At 50.1% G+C, this 17,070-nt stretch overlaps 3 protein-coding genes across 9 annotated transcripts in view; all 3 read left to right on the top strand.

Moving 5' to 3' along the window:
• CLIP1 (CAP-Gly domain containing linker protein 1) overlaps positions 1–2,112 on the top strand; it is a 65,713-nt gene extending 63,601 nt beyond the window's left edge. For all 5 annotated transcript variants that reach the window (XM_062009640.1, XM_062009642.1, XM_062009639.1 and 2 more), the window contains 2 exons: positions 734–858; positions 1,673–2,112. In XM_062009640.1, coding sequence (XP_061865624.1) covers positions 734–858; positions 1,673–1,895 — 348 coding nt within the window. In that variant the 3' untranslated portion in view covers positions 1,896–2,112. The remainder of the gene's footprint in view (positions 1–733; positions 859–1,672) is intronic.
• Positions 2,113–3,602: 1,490 nt separating this feature from the next.
• VPS33A (VPS33A core subunit of CORVET and HOPS complexes) lies at positions 3,603–12,543 on the top strand. 2 transcript variants are annotated; one of them, XM_062009712.1, is made up of 13 exons: positions 3,603–3,713; positions 3,919–3,984; positions 4,063–4,190; positions 4,406–4,595; positions 5,249–5,365; positions 6,021–6,195; positions 6,645–6,838; positions 8,498–8,624; positions 8,801–8,868; positions 9,434–9,571; positions 9,961–10,098; positions 10,233–10,401; positions 10,957–12,543. In XM_062009712.1, the coding sequence occupies exons 1-13, from the start codon at positions 3,612–3,614 to the stop codon at positions 11,148–11,150; spliced, it is 1,806 nt and encodes a 601-aa protein (XP_061865696.1). In that variant the 5' UTR covers positions 3,603–3,611; the 3' UTR covers positions 11,151–12,543. The 2 variants fall into 2 exon arrangements, with proteins under 2 accessions (XP_061865696.1, XP_061865698.1); XM_062009714.1 differs by lacking the exons at positions 8,498–8,624; positions 8,801–8,868; positions 9,434–9,571; ... (1 more) ...; positions 10,233–10,401; positions 10,957–12,543 and adding an exon at positions 7,564–8,333.
• LOC133627020 (uncharacterized) lies at positions 11,362–15,776 on the top strand. 2 transcript variants are annotated; one of them, XM_062009715.1, is made up of 2 exons: positions 11,362–11,452; positions 15,381–15,776. In XM_062009715.1, the coding sequence occupies exon 2, from the start codon at positions 15,446–15,448 to the stop codon at positions 15,578–15,580; it is 135 nt and encodes a 44-aa protein (XP_061865699.1). In that variant the 5' UTR covers positions 11,362–11,452; positions 15,381–15,445; the 3' UTR covers positions 15,581–15,776. The 2 variants fall into 2 exon arrangements, with proteins under 2 accessions (XP_061865699.1, XP_061865700.1); XM_062009716.1 differs by lacking the exon at positions 11,362–11,452 and adding an exon at positions 14,018–14,209.
• Positions 15,777–17,070: the final 1,294 nt, after the last annotated feature.

Here is a 17,070-nt window from a genome sequence, read left to right as displayed (position 1 = left end):
AGGGTTGGCAGCAGTGGGGTGAGGAAGTTTCTCGGTTACCATGTGCTTGGTACACAGAATGGAAGCACCTTCAGCTCCATATGAGAGTCCTTGTTAGATCACTAATGTCAGTCATCTTGATTAATGTCCTTCCTAGTCTGGACAGGGGTCAGAAGTAGTGTCATTAACATCTCTCTGTTTTTCTGCCTCCTTGAATTCACCTGTTGATGACATCCCTTCCTTCCAATCAGCACGAGGTTGGTTCCACTACTTGGCTTCTTTTATCCATGGTGTTAATTTGCCAGGCATTGATTGCTCAGGGCAGTGGTGCTGCAATGCTGGCCTGCTGATCTCTGTGGCCCAGACTAGCTTTGGGAGATGCTGTGTGCTGAGAGCAGCCACCAGAGCTGCAGGTTCAGAGGAGCAGAGACACTAACCCTAGGGTTGGGGTGTGATCAGAATTCCTGCATTTATGTTCAAAATGTAACCTTAGAAAGAAAACCTGATCTATTGAGGGTGGGTTGAGACCCACCAAGGTCTCAGACACATGGGGCTGGGTGGGAGTGCTCAGCTCCCTGGATGAAAATTGCACTGAGGGTCTCAGAGGTCCTTGGGGAAGTTCCCTGGGTGCTCTGTGGGTGCTGTCAGAGGTAACAGAGATCTGCAGGTGTTGCTTAGAGGGCTGTTCCTTTGTTGCTGCCCAGCTCTGAAGGGCAGTCCCCAGCCTGCTGACTGTCCTTCTTCACTCTCACAGATTGACTTCCTGAATTCAGTGATAGTAGATCTGCAGAGGAAAAATGAAGAATTGAACTTGAAAATACAAAGAATGTGTGAAGCAGCCCTCAATGGCAACGAGGAGGAGATCAATAACTATGACAGGTACAAACCCTAGAGGAAACCCTGGCTTGTGTTTAGGGAACTGCTGGCAGCAGTCACTGTCAGCTGCACAATGCACCAGCCTGAGCTCAACTGTTGGGAGGGACAAAAGAGCTTTCTCTTGAACTTAGTGATTAAATCCAGCCTCTGTTTTAGGTTCATTACTGAGATGTACCTGGTGATGCAAAATGATGTAGATATCACAGACACTGATGTACTTGTGATCAGATACTGTTGAGCTTGGCCCTTTCCAAGTGAAACAGGAGGGTCTCTGCTCACAGGTAGCTGCACTGAGATGGGGGGAACCCAGTCCAGAGAAATAGAAGTAAGAGCTGTTTATCTATTGTGACTTCAGGAGGCTCCTTGGGAGGTTTCCAACCCCACCTGGACACGTTCCTGTGCCCCCTGATCCAGGGGAACCTGCTTTAGCAGGGGCTGGGGCTGGGTGAGCTCTGCAGAGCCCTTCCAATGCCCACCAGTCTATGATTGTATGATATCCTCCATCAAGAGCAAAGAGGCTGGGTGATGTTGAAGGTCTCTTCCAACCAGCCCATTCTGGGATTCCCTGTGTTTCTTTTAAAAGACATCTGCAAATATTCCCTCAGAGCAGTTTGTTTAGTAAATAATTACAGTCAAAGGGAATATGGGAGTACTGCAAAGGGGTCCCAAGGGCTTCAGAAGTGGTTTTGTTTGGGGTTTTTTGTTGAGCACCGTGGTGTTTCCTCAGCCTCGGTAATTAGGCGTCACCAGGGCAGGCCAGGCAGCAGGCCTCGCGCCTTTGCAGAGGGACTGACTTGCCCCTCTGTCACTCCTGCAGCGAGGAGGAAAGCCTGTCAAAGAAGAAACCTCGTCTCTTCTGCGACATCTGCGGCTGCTTCGACCTCCACGACACCGAGGACTGTCCGACGCAGGCGCAGGCGCTGGAGGAGCCGCCGCACTCGGCGCACCACGGCAGCCGCAGGGAGGAACGGCCCTACTGCGACACCTGCGAGATGTTCGGGCACTGGACGGCCGACTGCAACGACGACGAGACCTTCTGAGGCCTGAGGGACTCTGCACCCGCCTCACACCGTTCCTACCACCAGCATCGGCACGTGCTGAATGTCAGGGCTGGGCCGGCCTCGCCGCAGCCCCTCGCTGCCCTGCGCCCGCCCGGCCCCTCCACGAGCAGGGAGTGGAGAAATACTTTGCTCCTCCACTAATAAACCCTCCCCATCTCCCTTTAGTAAGTGAAATAGAAATAAAAGGATTTAACAAGTGGCTTGATGCTGTTTTTTCCCCAGGTTCTGGGTTGGTTGCCGCTCTTTACAGGAGATGCCCCGTGTTGTTGGCTCCTGCCGTGGGAGCTGTGTACAGGAAGGAAGCACTTAGAGCTCTGTTGAAGCTTATTTAAATACCTTAAAATTATGCTGTTAATTTTCATATTTGCACTAAACCATTTGAAAGCTGAATTTGTACATTTAGATTTTTAAGCTTTTTGTTTTGGGTGGTTTTTGTTTCCCTTTTTCACACTGGACTGGGTTGAGAAATGTTTCAGCTTTGTGGTTCCTGCTGGGAAGGTGCTGACGGGAGCTGCAGCCCCTGTCTGCTGCCACACCTGGCTTTGGGGGCAGCCCTGGTTTCTGCATTATTTCAGCTTCTCTCTCTGTGTGGTGTGGGTGTGTATATATGCAGATATCTATTAAAGTTATATTTTGGAAAAAAAAAGACAAGGTGTGTTTTTGTGTCTTGGAGCTGGGGGAGGAAGGGAACAGGCTCTGCCTGGGGCAAACCTGTGCAGAAACAAGCTGGAGGGCTGGAAGGGAGCTTGAGACATCATCCAGTGCAACCCCCTGGCAGAGCAGGAGGTCACACAGGAACTCGTCCAGGAGTGTTTGAATGTCTACATTCAATCCATCTATCCTGATTGACAGGAAACTGACCATGAGCCAGCAACGTGTCCTCGTGGGCAAGAAGCCAATGGCAGCCTGGGGTGCATCAAGAGTGTGGCCAGCAGGTCGAGGGAGGTTCTTCTCCCCCTCTGCTCTGCCCTGGAGAGGCCTCATCTGGAGTCCTGTGTCCAGTTCTGGGCTCCTCAGCTCCAGAGGGACAGGGAAGTGCTGGAGAGAGGCCAGGGCAGGGCCACCAAGATGATCAGGGGTACAGAACATCTTTCATACAAGGAAAGGCTGTGGGAACTGGGGCTGTTTAATCTGAAGAAGAGGAGACTGAGGGGGGATCTTATTAACATTGACAAATATCTAAAGGGTGGGTGTCAGGAGGTTGGGACATCCCTCTTTTCTATAGTAGATAGTAACAGGACAAGGGGTGATGGGATGAAGCTGCAACACAAAAAGTTCCACTTAAACATAAGAAAAACCTATTTCAGTGTTTCAGTGAGGGAGCCCTGGCACAGGCTGCCCAGAGGGGTTGTGGAGGCTCCTTCCTTGGAGGTCTTCAAGACCCGCCTGGACATGTTCCTGTGTGACCTGATCTAGGTGACCCTGCTTCTGCAGGGGGGGGTGGGCTGGATGAGCTCTGGAGCTCCCTTCCCACCCCACCATGCTGTGCTTCTCTGACTCCACAGCCCGTGTGGGCAGCGCCTGCCAGCGCTCCCTGAGCTCAGCGGGGAGCGGCCTTTGCTCGCGTCGCGCTGTGCCGCCGCCGTCCCTCCGAGCGCGGCCTCGGCGTTCGCTGCCGGCCGCCAGGGGGCGCTGCCGCGGCCCGGCCCCGCCTGGCCCGGTCACGTGTCCCGCGGCGTCACGTGAGCGGCAGCGATGGCGGCGCACCTGAGCTCCGGGCGCGTGAACCTGACGGCGCTGCGCGAGGCCGGGCGGCGCGAGCTGCGCGAGTTCCTGGACAAGTGCGCGGGCTCCAAGGTCGGGGCGGCCGCGGGGCTGGGGGAGCCGGGCGGGGCTCGGGGCGGCCGCGGGGCTGGGGGAGCCGGGCGGGGCTGGGGGAGCCGGGCGGGGCTCGGGGCGGCCGCGGGGCTGGGGGAGCCGGGCGGGGCTGGGGGCGGCCGCGGGGCTCGGGGGGAGCCGGGCGGGGCACGGGAACCCGGCCTGACGCCTCGCCCCCCCGCAGGCCATCGTGTGGGACGAGTACCTGACCGGGCCGTTCGGGCTGATCGCGCAGTACTCGCTGCTGAAGGTAACGGGGGCGGGGGGCGCCGGGGCCCCGGCTCGGCAGCGGCCCCGCGGCCGGGTAAAGGGCCTCGCCTCCGCCTAGGAACACGAGGTGGAAAAGATGTTCACGCTGAAGCCGGGCCGCCTGCCCCAGGCCGACGTCAAGAACATCATCTTCTTCGTTCGGCCCAAGCTGGAGCTGATGGACATCATCACGGACAACGTCCTGAGGTATGGCACGGCGGGGGAAGGCGGCTCCGGGGGGTGGGCTCGTGGGTGTCGCTGTGAGCGAACCAGCCGGGGCTCCCGGTGAAGAAGGGCACGGGCTCGGCCTGACCAGCGTTCCTGTTCCCTCTGGATGCGGTGCCCCGGCCTGTGCCCCCTCCCTGCTGCTTCCTTGCTCGGCTGAGACACGTTCGCTGTGCTCCTGCCTGTCGCTGCTCCAGGGAGGACAGAGGCCGCTCTCCCCAGAGGGACTTCCACATCCTGTTCGTGCCGCGCCGCAGCCTGCTCTGTGAGCAGTGGCTGAAGGAGCAGGGTGTGCTGGGCTCCTTCATCCACCGAGAGCAGTACAGCCTGGACCTCATCCCCTTCGATGGAGATCTGCTGTCCATGGAGTCTGAGAGCGCCTTCAAGGTAAGAACTGTTTTGTCTGTGTGGATTTATGGGGTTGTTGCTGGTTGGTATAGAGCCTCTGGGGGGATTTGTCAGTGATCAGAGACCTTGCCCAACCAGTGTGGCCTGTCTCAAGTGCTGCCCTGAGCCTGAACTGCTCTGTTTCCTGGCTGAGCTCTGATGGAGCAATCTCCACACAAAGCAGTGCCCTGGTTCCTCCAGCCTGATGCTGTGCACTGATCTGCCTGGAGATCTGTCAGATATGACACACCAGCTGAGTGTCCTGTTTCCTCAGAGTGCTGCATCTGGAGGCAGAAAGGTTGGAGAGGTTCTTTGGGCTTCTCTGCCTCAATAAACACAGCCCAGAGGACACATGGGGCTTTCAGATGCTTGTTGGTGAGGTGGTGAGTGCTCAGATTGACCTCATCAGGGGAGAAGCTCTTTGCAGTCACTTTTTGCCTCTCTTGCTCCTTTCTGTCCAACTAGGAGTGGTGTGTAGGGTTCAGAAATAGTCTCATAAGTGGTTTGATGCAGTGACAGGCCAGATAAGGTCCATATTTGCCAACAGCCGTAGTTTTCCTCCAGCCTGTGAGCTGTTTACATGGACCACATTGTGCTGTGGCAGCAGCTGTGTCTGACTGGCACCTTCCATCAGGATGTTTCTCTTTGCTCAGGAGTGTTACCTGGAGAGTGACCAGACAAGCCTGTACCACGCAGCCAAGGGGCTGATGACGCTGCAGGCTCTCTACGGAACCATCCCGCAGATCTTTGGCAAGGGCGAGTGTGCCAGGGTGAGACACACGTTGCATCTTGTCCTTTGGAACTGCCTGAAGGGGGGTTTGCTTAAAGGGACCTGGGGGGATTTCTGAATCCAGCCGCAAACCGTCCTTGTCATCCTGGGATCTCAGGATTGTGGCCATCAGGTGGTTGTCATCTCTGGCCAAAGGAACCATCTTTGCTGCTCTAGAAGTCTGTCAGGGGATTTTATCTCCTTGCTTATGCTTTTTGCTCACAGCTACACTGCCTTTGTGCTTTTAGCACTTCTCTGTGGAGTTTTAACACTTAGTTGCTCTGTTGGTATTGGAAGGGCTGGAAAAGGGGGCGATGTGTAACCTGCTGCTCGTGCCTTCCCTTTTTCATCTCTCCCTATAACTCCCTCTAGTTTCTTTCTTTCTGATCAACCTGCAGTTTAATTGTAATGAGGGAGCAGCTTGAGATGAACCCAGTGCTTTGGCCACAGTCTCAGAGTTGCTAAGCTGCAGAGGGCAGCAGAGAAATCCATCTGGTTTTGGCCTTCTCCTGCCCCAACCTGCCAACGCTCTTGTACCTCTTGCCATCCCCTTCCCTTGCTGTGCCCCATACCTGCATGAGCGTGTGCTACTCAGGCCTAGAAGTTCCATCTGCTGTGGGCTGCACCATAACCATAGCAGGGTGATTTGCTTTCAGCACGTGGCCAACATGATGATGAGGATGAAGCGCGAGTTCCCCGGCAGCCAGAACTCCATCTTCCCCGTGTTTGACACCCTCCTGCTGCTGGACCGCAACGTGGACCTGCTGACGCCACTGGCAACGCAGCTGACCTACGAGGGGCTGATAGATGAGATCTATGGCATCCAGAACAGTGAGTGCTGCAGAGGGGAGGGCTCAGGCCTGCACAATGTAGTGTGGAGTAGAGATGTGTGTGCCTGCACTCTCCAGCCTGGTTGGCTCACGTGCTGCTCTCGGGGCCTGGGAACCGTTCGTGAAAGGCCGTTGAGAGCTCTCCTGAAAAACTCCAGAGGTGTGTATTGGGTTTTGTTGCCTCCTGCTGTGCTGGGGACTGACTGGAAGGCAGCCTCCAAACCCCTCCCGAAGCAGGGTTCTGATCATGGATGTTTGTACAGGTCTCTGGGTCCCAGGGTGAGTACAGGGAGACTCTTTCTTAATTAACACATGCACACCGAGTCAGCTGGGTGTTTATAGGAGCTTTGCTGCTCCTTTCCAGCTCAGAGCACACATTTTCACAGCCTGTTTAACTTATGGTGGTGAAGTTCCAGTCCTTATAAAGGTTGTTTCTTTGCCATTTGGTAGCTTATGTGAAACTCCCTCCTGAGAAGTTTGTCCCGAAGAAGCAGGGTGAGGGTGCGAAGGATCTCCCCACAGAACCCAAGAAGCTCCAGTTGAACTCTGCTGAGGAGCTGTACGCTGAAATCCGAGACAAGAACTTCAATGCTGTGGGGTCAGTGCTGAGCAAGAAAGCCAAGATCATCTCAGCAGCCTTTGAGGTGAGGCCTGTATCCAACTGTGTGTCCCCTGGGCATCCTTGTCACCAGATAAGCCCCAGTCTGTGTTCAACAGGACTGGGACTGGCATCTCAAGCTGTTGTCACACGGTAATCTGCCACCCAGAGAAAGGTGGTCTTCAGAAGCCCCCTCAGCCTGTTCTCCTGCCCTAGGATGAGATCAGCTCCTCTCTGACTGTTCTGAGTTAGGTGTTGGTCAGATCTCCTCTTAAGAATCCTGTAATAATGCTCACTTCTCTGTTCTGGGGCTTTTCCTATCCTCATTGTTAAAAGCCTGTCTCAGGGGAAGCCTAAGCCACACTTCTGTGGTGTGTGCCTGCAGTTCCCACACAGAAATTGCCTTCTTCAGTCTGCAGAGCAGTCAGGTGCTGCTTCAGGCAAAGGTTAATTGTAGCACACTCATCACTTGCACTTTGTTGCTGCTCTTACCTGGTAACTGAAAAGTCCCTTTCTCTTTGTATTCTGAGGATGCAGAGAAAAGGCTTTGAGAAACAAACCACCAGAATGTACATAGAGAATTCTGCCTGGCATTAGAAACAATAGGAATGTGAAAGAGACAGTTGTCTTACAGAAGGTTTGACCTGTGAATTCATGCTTGGTGTCACATTGGACAAAGCCAGAGAGTGCAGGGGGGGTTGTTTGTGGTTTTGTTTGAAAACATCCTCTTGATTCAAAAAGAAACCGAGATTCCCCTATCTCTGCTTTCAGACTTCACGGTGATTCTCAAGAGAATTCATTACACTGATTGTATTTCCTTGGGTTTTTTACCTCTTCTGCCACACTGAAGATGAGGCTGCAGTACCCTGTGTGCCCAGTAAATGTCTGTTAACTGCAGTATTAGTGCTGAGGGTGCTAGAGATGGATTATTCATACTGGTTGTTTCAAAAAAGAGAAAGAATGTTAAGCAATTGTCAGAGGTAACAGGTGATAATGAAACAGCAGCACGTTGCCCAGCACAGGACTTCTTAAATCTCATCCTTCATCATTATCACTCTCCTGCCTGCACTTGCCCATTTAAATCCTTCACATATGAATCAAGTTATTAGTTTTATTCCAAGTTGCAGCAAAAGACAAGTCGCCCAAATGAGATACAGACCTCTGGACTGCTCTGTGTGCTGAAGCCTGCACACAGATCAGATCCTTGCTCAAAACCTGGGAGCCTGGTACAGTGAATGGGAGGCTCCTGCTCACAAGGGTCATGGGCCCTGCCAACCCAGTTCCTCAGCACCTTTTGCTGCTCCTTGGAGGGGAAATGTCCCTCGTCTCCAGCTGCATCTGCCTGTTTTACTGGCAGCTAGCAAGGTCATTCATCTTTGCATGAAAAAGGTAGTTCTGCTGGTAGGGAAACTGAGGAGCAGACAGTGATGGCTGAAATTGGACAAAGGTGGAGAAAAACGATTGGCAACACTGGTAAAATGAAGAAAACCGGTCTGATGCTCCTGGGGTTTATGATCTTCTAGTGATCAAAGTGCTGTTACAGGTAACACTGTGACTTCAGCATAAGCATTTGAAGTCTTTTGTCTTTTGCATATCTAAGCTGTTGCAGTGGATACAATAAAAACCCCATTTTCCTGATAAAATGATCTTGATGACGTTGTTAATCTGAACAAGAGCTGAGCTAAGCAATGGATTCCTTTGTTAGGAAAGACACCACGCGAAAACGGTCGGGGAGATCAAACAGTTTGTCTCGCAGTTGCCCCACATGCAGGCAGCAAGAAGTTCTCTAGCAAACCACACCTCCATTGCAGAGCTCATCAAAGACATCACCAGTGAGTATTTGTTCAGTGTCTGACAGTTAAATGGAGCAAGATGCAGCTCGATGGCCATCATTCAGCTTGGCAAAAATTGGCTTTGCTCCATCCTGCTGCATCTCTGTGTAAAATGTAAATGTAGAAAACACTGTCAGTTGCTGTTGTGGTTGATTTTTTTCTTTCTTTTCTCAAAGCATCTGAAGATTTCTTTGATAATTTAACAGTGGAACAAGAGTTCATGTCTGGAATAGACACAGATAAGGTAAGAAGATAACGACAGTTGGAGACTACTGTCTTAAAAAACACCAAACAACGTATTTCTCTGTGGGGTTTTTTCCATTTGGATTTCTCTGAGTGAGGAAACACCTGACCTAGGCAATGTCTGTGTCCTTCCTTGAGGCTGTGAGCTCTCACACACGTTTCCTTGCACATGTGCAGTTGTTTCCCAGTGACACACATTGCTGAATGTACTTTGAGATGGGGCTGCACTGTCAAAGCTTTGCCAGGCTCCAGTTACCTATTGATGCCTGTAATGCAGATGTTTCCAGCTGTGCTGCTTTGACTTGTACAGGGCTGGGAGGGATCACTGAAACATTTAAGACTGTTAATCGGTATTTTTCCAGTGCATCAGACAGTTTCACTATTGGCTCTGGAATGGATGTGCTTGAGAAAGACACTAGGTGGAACCAGTGCTGGATTATTGTTTTACAGCTGCCTAGAGAGCAGCTGCACCCTTTCTTGCTCTTTTGGGGGATAGTGGGGAAAGCTAGATCTTTCTTTCCAGGTGATCTAGGCACTTGAACAGCTTATACATCTTTTTTTAATAGGTCAACAATTACATTGAAGACTGCATAGCTCAGAAACATCCATTAATCAAGATCTTGCGTCTCGTTTGCTTGCAATCTGTGTGCAACAGTGGACTGAAGCAGAAGGTTCTGGACCATTACAAGAGAGAGATTATCCAGGTTGGGCTGTAACTGTTGGACTGAGAAATTCCTGGGAACATCCAGATGCAGGCCCCAGCCCTAAGCCACTTGTACCGTGGACAGACACACGTTATGCGTGGGTAGTGCTGAGGGCCACTATGCACAGAGCACTGGGGCTTCTGCTTGGGGTGATGGGAACGTCTCAGGAGGGGCTTAGATGGGTTTTACAGTGGGTAGAGAGATGCAGAGAGGTTTATATTGTTGCACTTTCTGCTATTGTGACACAAAGTGGGATACACTCTAGAGAGTTCTTAAAAAAACCCCACCCCTTTCAATAATATCTTTGCTTTTTTGCTCTTTTGTTTGTTTTAAACTCCCTGGCCATGGATTACTGCCATGGTATTAAAGGGGAGTTCTTTATCTTGCAGACTTATGGCTATGAACATATATTGACCTTAAACAACTTAGAAAAGGCTGGGCTCCTGAAACCTCAGACAGGTGGCAGGAACAACTACCCAACCATCAGGAAAACCCTGCGCTTATGGATGGATGATGTTAACGAGCAGGTAAACGGGCACCTCAGCAAGGAACGTTACCCCTAATGCCACAGAGTTATGTGCAGCAGGGAATCATTTTTAACCAGAGTGTGGTGTTTGTTTGCATTCCTGTGGTGCTGCTCACACTCTGCTCTCTCCTGCAGAACCCCAACGACATCTCCTACGTGTACAGTGGCTACGCGCCGCTGAGCGTGCGCCTGGCTCAGCTGCTGGCTCGGCCAGGCTGGAGGAGCATCGAGGAGGTGCTGAAGATGCTGCCGGGCCCCCATTTTGAGGAGAGGCAGCAGTTGCCCACTGGCCTTCAGAAAAAGCGTAAGTTTTGCTTTGTTTTCCCCCTTTTTCAGAGGGAGATGCACCTGTGTTAGGCTGGAATGAGACAGACTGAAATGAAGGTTGGCAGAGTCCAGGCATCTCTCACCTCCCCCTCCCACTGCAGTTTTAGACCTACCTAACTCATTTTTGACAGCCCTGGTCTCTTTGAAACATCCTCACAGACTCAGCCCACTGTTAATGCACAGCACCATGTGCATTGAAAGTACTGGAGACCTGAATGTTTAACTCCTCATCAGAGTACTAAAAGAACCCCAGACCCTCCAGTGTGATTTTAATCAGGAGCATTACTTTCCAGAGCTCAGCATCACTCTCCTATTAAGCCTGGGCCAGCAGAAGCACATCCTGCAGGGACTCAAGTGCTGGGAGCTGAGTCTGTGTTTCTAGGCCCCAGCCTGTCATCCCACCCAATAGGTTTCTCCTCTGATTCACCTGCTGTCTTTAGGTTAAGGTCATTTTGAGTTTGACTGACAGTTGATGGATAGGAAACAGAAAAAAGGAAACTAACCCAAGCTGTGAATGTCTCTGAATACACAGGTCAGCAGGGTGAGAACCGAGTCACCCTGGTGTTCTTCCTGGGAGGTGTGACCTATGCAGAAATAGCTGCCCTGAGATTTCTGTCCCAAATGGAAGATGGAGGCACAGAATATGTCATTGCCACTACAAAACTGATCAATGGAACAAGCTGGATCAAATCCTTGATGGAAAAACTGGAGCCTGCCCCTTTCTAGGCTCTGTGGTGAGAGACGGGCTCATCAGCTTCTGTCTTCTGGCACGGCTGCTTGGATGTCAGAGAAACACAACACTGAAAGAAGCTCTCCTGAGACAGCTCCTGCTGTGGTTACCTTCATCCTGCTCTGCATTTGTGTTCCTGCTGATGGTGGGACTTCCTGGTAGCCAAGCAGTGCTGAAAGACTACCCCTGAAACAAACTCTGGGAGAAAGAGATGCTCATGGTCTGAATTGGCAAACAAAGCAGTGAGGCTATGGATCAGCCCTGGGCCATCTGGTTAGCAAACTGCTGCTTTTTTGAGGTTAGTTGTAGGGGGGGATGTGATTACTTTTTACCCTCCCATGGTGCTGAGCAGGCAGGATGTTTTCTGTTCCTCATTTCATACCAATCTTCCCAGTCTGTTTTTCTGATGCCTGATGTGTTCCATCACTGCACTGGATCTGTGCTTGCACAGGGGAAACTGCTGTGAAGGGGAATCAGCAAAGGGTTTTTTTTTTGCTGCACTGGATTAGAAGCTTCACCCAAGTTATGAGGGAGATACTTGAGCCTTTTACTTCAATTATCCTCTGAAGGGATGGGTGTGAGGTGGCTTATTTGTCCTGGGTATACCCACCTGAGTCTGGAAAGCTACTCCACAGTATGAATTGCATCAGCGTGGCAGGAGCTGATGGTTGAAGGCACACAGCCACTCCTTGCATGGCCCTCGGGCCAAAAATAGCTCCTGCAGTGACCCAGTAAACAGGGGCTTTACAACAGACACTTTTTCCACACCCCCTCCCCACCCCCCCTTGTTCAGTTTATAAATTGTGGTGCTTGGTGCCACAAACCGGTGTAGAGCTCAGAATTACAACATGGAATTTTCCATGGTTGTGATGGCTGGGGCTGTGGTGCTGCTGAGCTGTTGTGTGAAGGGGCAGCTTCGGGCTCCAGAAGATGCAGGATTGGTAATGGCCAGAGGCTGGGACAGCAGAGGAGGGTCTCTGCTGCTGCACCTCAGCCCCTTCCCTGGGCACTGGCAATAGACTCACTTGCTTGAAAAGCAAACAGGCTGGGGGAACAGTTTCTCACTGCATTTCACTCATAGTTAAAAACAACTGACAAGATACCCCACTTCACACTTTGGCTTCACTCTCTTAGCAAAGAGACTTTCTGCTCTTAGTAACTCTGCAGAATGCAAACTGTGTGTTGTGTCATCTCCCCTCACTCCACCTCCCCCCCCAAAAAAAAAAACCCTTCACTTTTTGAAGTTGTTCCACTTGTGAGTGGGGGTTTTGGACTCTTCTTTTCTTTTGCAAGACTCAGTCCTGCCAAGTCACCCCATTTCCAGAGCCCCTCTGGCTGTTTAACTCCAGTTGGCTTCTCAGAATAAAATAAACATGTATTTGAGCTCTTTTTGAAGGTGTTTACACTGTCCTGGAAGAGAAAAACAAACCCACACACTGGACTAGCCAAATCCTCCCTGCCCCAGGACAACTGAATTACTTCAGTTTAAACTATTTTTCTACTAACTGGATGTTTTTTCCAGAAGCTTCTCCCTTCATTACATTCAGTTGTGCCCCGACATACTACAGCAGAACTATCTCTGATGTCCTGACTTCTGGAGGAAACAGTGTGATCCTTACTGCGTGGCCTGGGCTTGGCCTCAAGGCTCTCTGTGCTGTCATAGTTTCCTTTTTACTTTGAATCTTAAAAATTGAACTAATGGCAAGGAAATGGACAGCTAGTTAGTGAACCAAGCTAATGACACATAAAACCTACCCCACAAGTGAGTAAAGGAAACCACACAAAGCACCAATTCAGCAGCCTGCTTACCTTTTCACTTGGACCACAGGCAAAACTTACTCAGTTTATGCCAGACACTTGGTCAACTTTTATTTACCAACAACACTGCTGCTGATTATTTTGCAAACTGTAGCTTGCACCACCATGGAGATGGAGCCATGTGGACACTCAACCTAGACACCACAAAAAAGTCTTTTCCTGGAACTATTCAACAACAACAACCAAAGATAAAAGCCATCTTGACGTTGATGGATTCTCTGGAGACGCAATTACTACTTAACAGGCTTCCTGAGCAGCTTCATTATGTTCTGCTGCTGTCTCAGGCCTTGCTGACCATGTGGGTAATAATTTGATAACGAGAGGGCCTAATTAAATTAAGGGGCCATTTTCTACATCATAATATCTTTGTAGGTAAGAGATTTGATTTGCAATATGTACCCTTCCTTGTCTCTGCTGTCTGCATTTGTCTGGTTTACAAGTGAAAAAACACCCCAACACATCATCCAACCTCCACCCCAAAGGACTTTCACTTTTCATCCAGCAGCATCAGAAAGCACTTTTGCTAAAAATAAACAAGATAGATAGCTTACACCTCCTTCCTTGCTGCAAAGGAGGTGTAGTGCTTGCTCTCTGAAAGGCAGGGATGACTTCTTGGGTGTGCAAGGGAGAGCTAGAGCAGCCAAGTAGTGAAGGCACAGAGCTGAGGCTGTCCTTTTGATAAGAGCCTGCGTCAGCCCACACAGCTCCCTCCTGTAACTGCTGTGCTGCTGATGTGCACCGATCCCCAGCTGGATGTGGGAATCCCCCTCCTCGAGCAGCCCACAGGAGCAGAGGGGCTGAGGATGGAGCAGGAGGCACGAGAGCCTGCAAGAATACAAACTGTAAAGTGCCACGATGCTTTGTTAGAACTCAGCCCCCCACCCCACCCCCCAAATTTAAACCAATGAATGTTTTGACCTGGCACCACAAAGCCATGGTGCTTAAATTCACAAACTCCCACTGCCAGAAGCCCTCTGGGGCAGGGAGCTGTTTGGCACACTCCACGCTGTACAGAGCAGCTATGTCATATAATAACTGGTCCTGGCCACACCTAGTGCATTAGTCCTCGTGCAGGCTGCACACACACCCTCGTTACTCCTGGCTCCCCGGCGAGCGGCTCAGAAGGGGATCGACCTACGGCACAAACTGCTGAGGAGCCAGAAATTCAAGGCACAGCTGCAGAACAAAACTAGAGAGAAACAGGAACTTTACGAAGTAGGGTCCATCATCTACCTGGGTAAGCAGCTTATTCTTTATCAACTTCTCTTATTTTTTAGCTATTCAGATGCCACACAAAGCCTACAGCCAGGAACCATCAATGCTTTGCCCAGCTGGGAAGCCATGATGCTTTTAAAATGAAATAGCTCCTGTTGTGTGTCCCTGTGCCTGAGCTCGGAATGCAACAGCTCAACTCTTTATTAACACCAAAAAGTGAACTCCTTAGCACAAGAGCTCTCTAAAGAAAATATTCCAAGTGGTAGGATGGGAATTCAGTTTACTTTGACTGTTTAGAAGGGTACTAATCCCTCTAGGTTAGCGTTATCTCAAGTCTAGTTTTAAATTCCTTGTAGGTGCTTGACCAAGAGTGGGAATAGTTTTGTTATCAGGCACAGTTATGATCACAATGAGCAAAAGAACATGTAAATTGGAGGGTAGAATTTTTTACATGGGTCTAAAGTCACAGCTTTAAGTCTAAAGAGACAACAACTTTTGTCAAGGAGTTCAGCTTTTATATTAAACTAGCAAACGAGCAGTCACATTGAAGTGATGTATGTGTAAGTGTGACTCTAAAATCCAGCTAGAAGATGAATTCTAAAGCACCTTATCCCTGCCTCTCATTTAAAGGTTATTATTAACATCAGATATAAATATTTGCCTGTGCAAGACTTGTATTGAAGCCCCAGTTTTCATCAGTCCCAAACAAAAGGCTCAGTTTGTGCCAGGATCTCCATTAGATGCAATTATATCATTAAATATTAACGGTGGCTTCCTTGGAGGAATTGACCACTTTGATCAGAACACGCTCTTGGTAATGCACCATCAGCGACCACTCTGAGGGTGATGCTTCCTGCATGCACAGCCACTCACACAGGGACAAAGACTCTGCAATGGGCCTCTGGCCCCTTACTGACAGGACACTGCTGCCTGTGTGCCTATATTTCAATTTGCTTAGTTGCCAGTCCTGATTTGGAGACTTTGATCAGATATCCAAACTCATTTTCAACACTACAGCCCAGCAACCTGATACAGGGCTCTCAACAAGCACATGCAGGTCCAGCCTGATGCTGACAACCTTCTTAGAAGGGCAAGTGGCCATTAACCCTCCTGAACACAGCTGTTTCTCCACGCAGCACAGAGAAATTCAGTCTCCTCGCTCAAAAAGCCTCATCCTATCCTTTTGCTTACAGCCCGAGGAGGAGCACGGCAGCAGCCAGCCCCAGAGACCCTACCTGCCGCAGTGCTGGGGAGAACCATGCCCGACTCCTTCACCATCCACTTCCTCAAGGTGCTGAAGGAGCTGCTGGCCTTCGTGCTGTTCAGTTACACGGTGCTCGTCGGGGCACTGCTGCTCGCCGGCTGGACAACATACTTCTTGGTGCTTAAATGAGAGCTCCTGTTCTGCTCCCGCAGCCACACGCTGGCCGGGGCCAGCAGCCTGCACCACGCAGCTCCTCTCTGCATCTGCTCAGCACACGGGATGGCAGTCCCTGCCTCCTGCAAGCCTTTGCTTTCATTACAATCTTATTTTCTTATGTAAAACGAATAATGATTAAAAAGGCAAAAAAGAGAAGCATCCCCATGCACACACTTTGATCTTTGTGGTTCTTGCAGATTCAAATCTCTCTCAGACATTTGCCCCTGTTCCCTGAAATATTTCAAAGCTTCCCAGTAGTTTTTTCTCCTGAGGTTTCCACCCCACACCCTGCCTGCAGAGCACAGCAGAGGCACCTGAGGGATGCAACTCAAACCAAACACTAGCAACATCTCCAATAAACAAGTCCTGCCTTGTCTAACTCTGCCTCATTAAAGGTGTGAAGGCAGAGATACTGAAATCACTGAGATTACTTGTAATTTGGGGTGGGTTTCCTTTTAGAACTCCTGGGAAAAGACATTTCAAACCAGCACAAGGTTTCCCTGCACTTTTATAAGGGGCAGGTCATGGGGTGGAGAGACACCAAACAAATGTGCAAGGCTTTTCAGTAAATGCTTAAAACATGGAGTTAGCCAAAAGATGTGCCTGTGATTCAGCAGTGCCTCATTCAAACTAAACCATTCTTCACAGAGAATAGACAGGAATTCCTGATAGTAAGATTTAACTGATCAAGGCCTTTCAGGTAAAGTTATTCCAGGAAACCTTTGCTGAAGAAGCTGGGGGGGCCTCACTAGCTAAAAGCTAAGCAGCACTGCATGCTCTTGAAAAGATAATCCAAATTAAACCCAGGGGGATGTGGAGCAGAAGCTAGGCAAGTCAGTGAGTGTGATCTCACTGACACACAGCTGAGGGCTAGTTTCTGCTGAGCCAGGTTGGCCTGACAGGTGATTCTGAGCACAGTAACACAGAGGCACTGGCTGAGTGTGGCCTGAGCTGCGAGCTCCCAACACCATTGCTGCTTCTGAGGCCCACGACAGCAGGTACCAAGACACTGTTATCTGCATGGCAGAGCAGCTGCTGACCCCAGGGAAGAAGGGATGCATATGGTTTTATAGCATACTCAGTTTTGCCCTAATTTCATAAGCTTTAAGCTGTGCTTGCTCCAGCTTCAGCTATCTTAACATCCAAAATACAGACATCAGCTACCTCAGGGCATCCAGGGTGTAGATGTAGACACAAACTAAGACACAACCTAAAACATCAAAACTTTGTGGGCAAGGATTGCTAATTGTGAGAAAGAAATGAGTTAAATGAACTGACAACATGCAGACTCTGGACTGAAGGAACACCAAGCCAACAACCCCCAGAGGGTCCTCAAGACCCCCAAAGCCCCTCTTTGTAATGAAGAGCACACGGGGATGGACCCCACATAAGTAATTTCTGAGAGAACAGTGACTATGCATCAACACTCTGAAGGAAAATGGGTGTATATATAAATAACAGAG

Source organism: Colius striatus, chromosome 17, assembly GCF_028858725.1.
Source record: "Colius striatus isolate bColStr4 chromosome 17, bColStr4.1.hap1, whole genome shotgun sequence".
NCBI lineage: Eukaryota > Metazoa > Chordata > Aves > Coliiformes > Coliidae > Colius > Colius striatus.
The sequence above is the reverse complement of the archived record's forward strand: the minus strand, read 5'-3'. Positions and strand labels throughout refer to the sequence as shown.

What these genes read in the sequence shown, in the direction of transcription:
- LOC133627020 (XM_062009715.1), top strand. Translation starts at nt 15,446, where the DNA reads ATGCCCGACTCCTTCACCATCCACTTCCTCAAGGTGCTGAAGGAGCTG.
- VPS33A (XM_062009712.1), top strand. Translation starts at nt 3,612, where the DNA reads ATGGCGGCGCACCTGAGCTCCGGGCGCGTGAACCTGACGGCGCTGCGC. An exon ending in ACAAGTGCGCGGGCTCCAAG is followed by an intron (nt 3,714 to 3,918) that starts GTCGGGGCGGCC and finishes GCCCCCCCGCAG; the next exon opens with GCCATCGTGTGGGACGAGTA. An exon ending in ACAAGAGAGAGATTATCCAG is followed by an intron (nt 9,572 to 9,960) that starts GTTGGGCTGTAA and finishes TTTATCTTGCAG; the next exon opens with ACTTATGGCTATGAACATAT.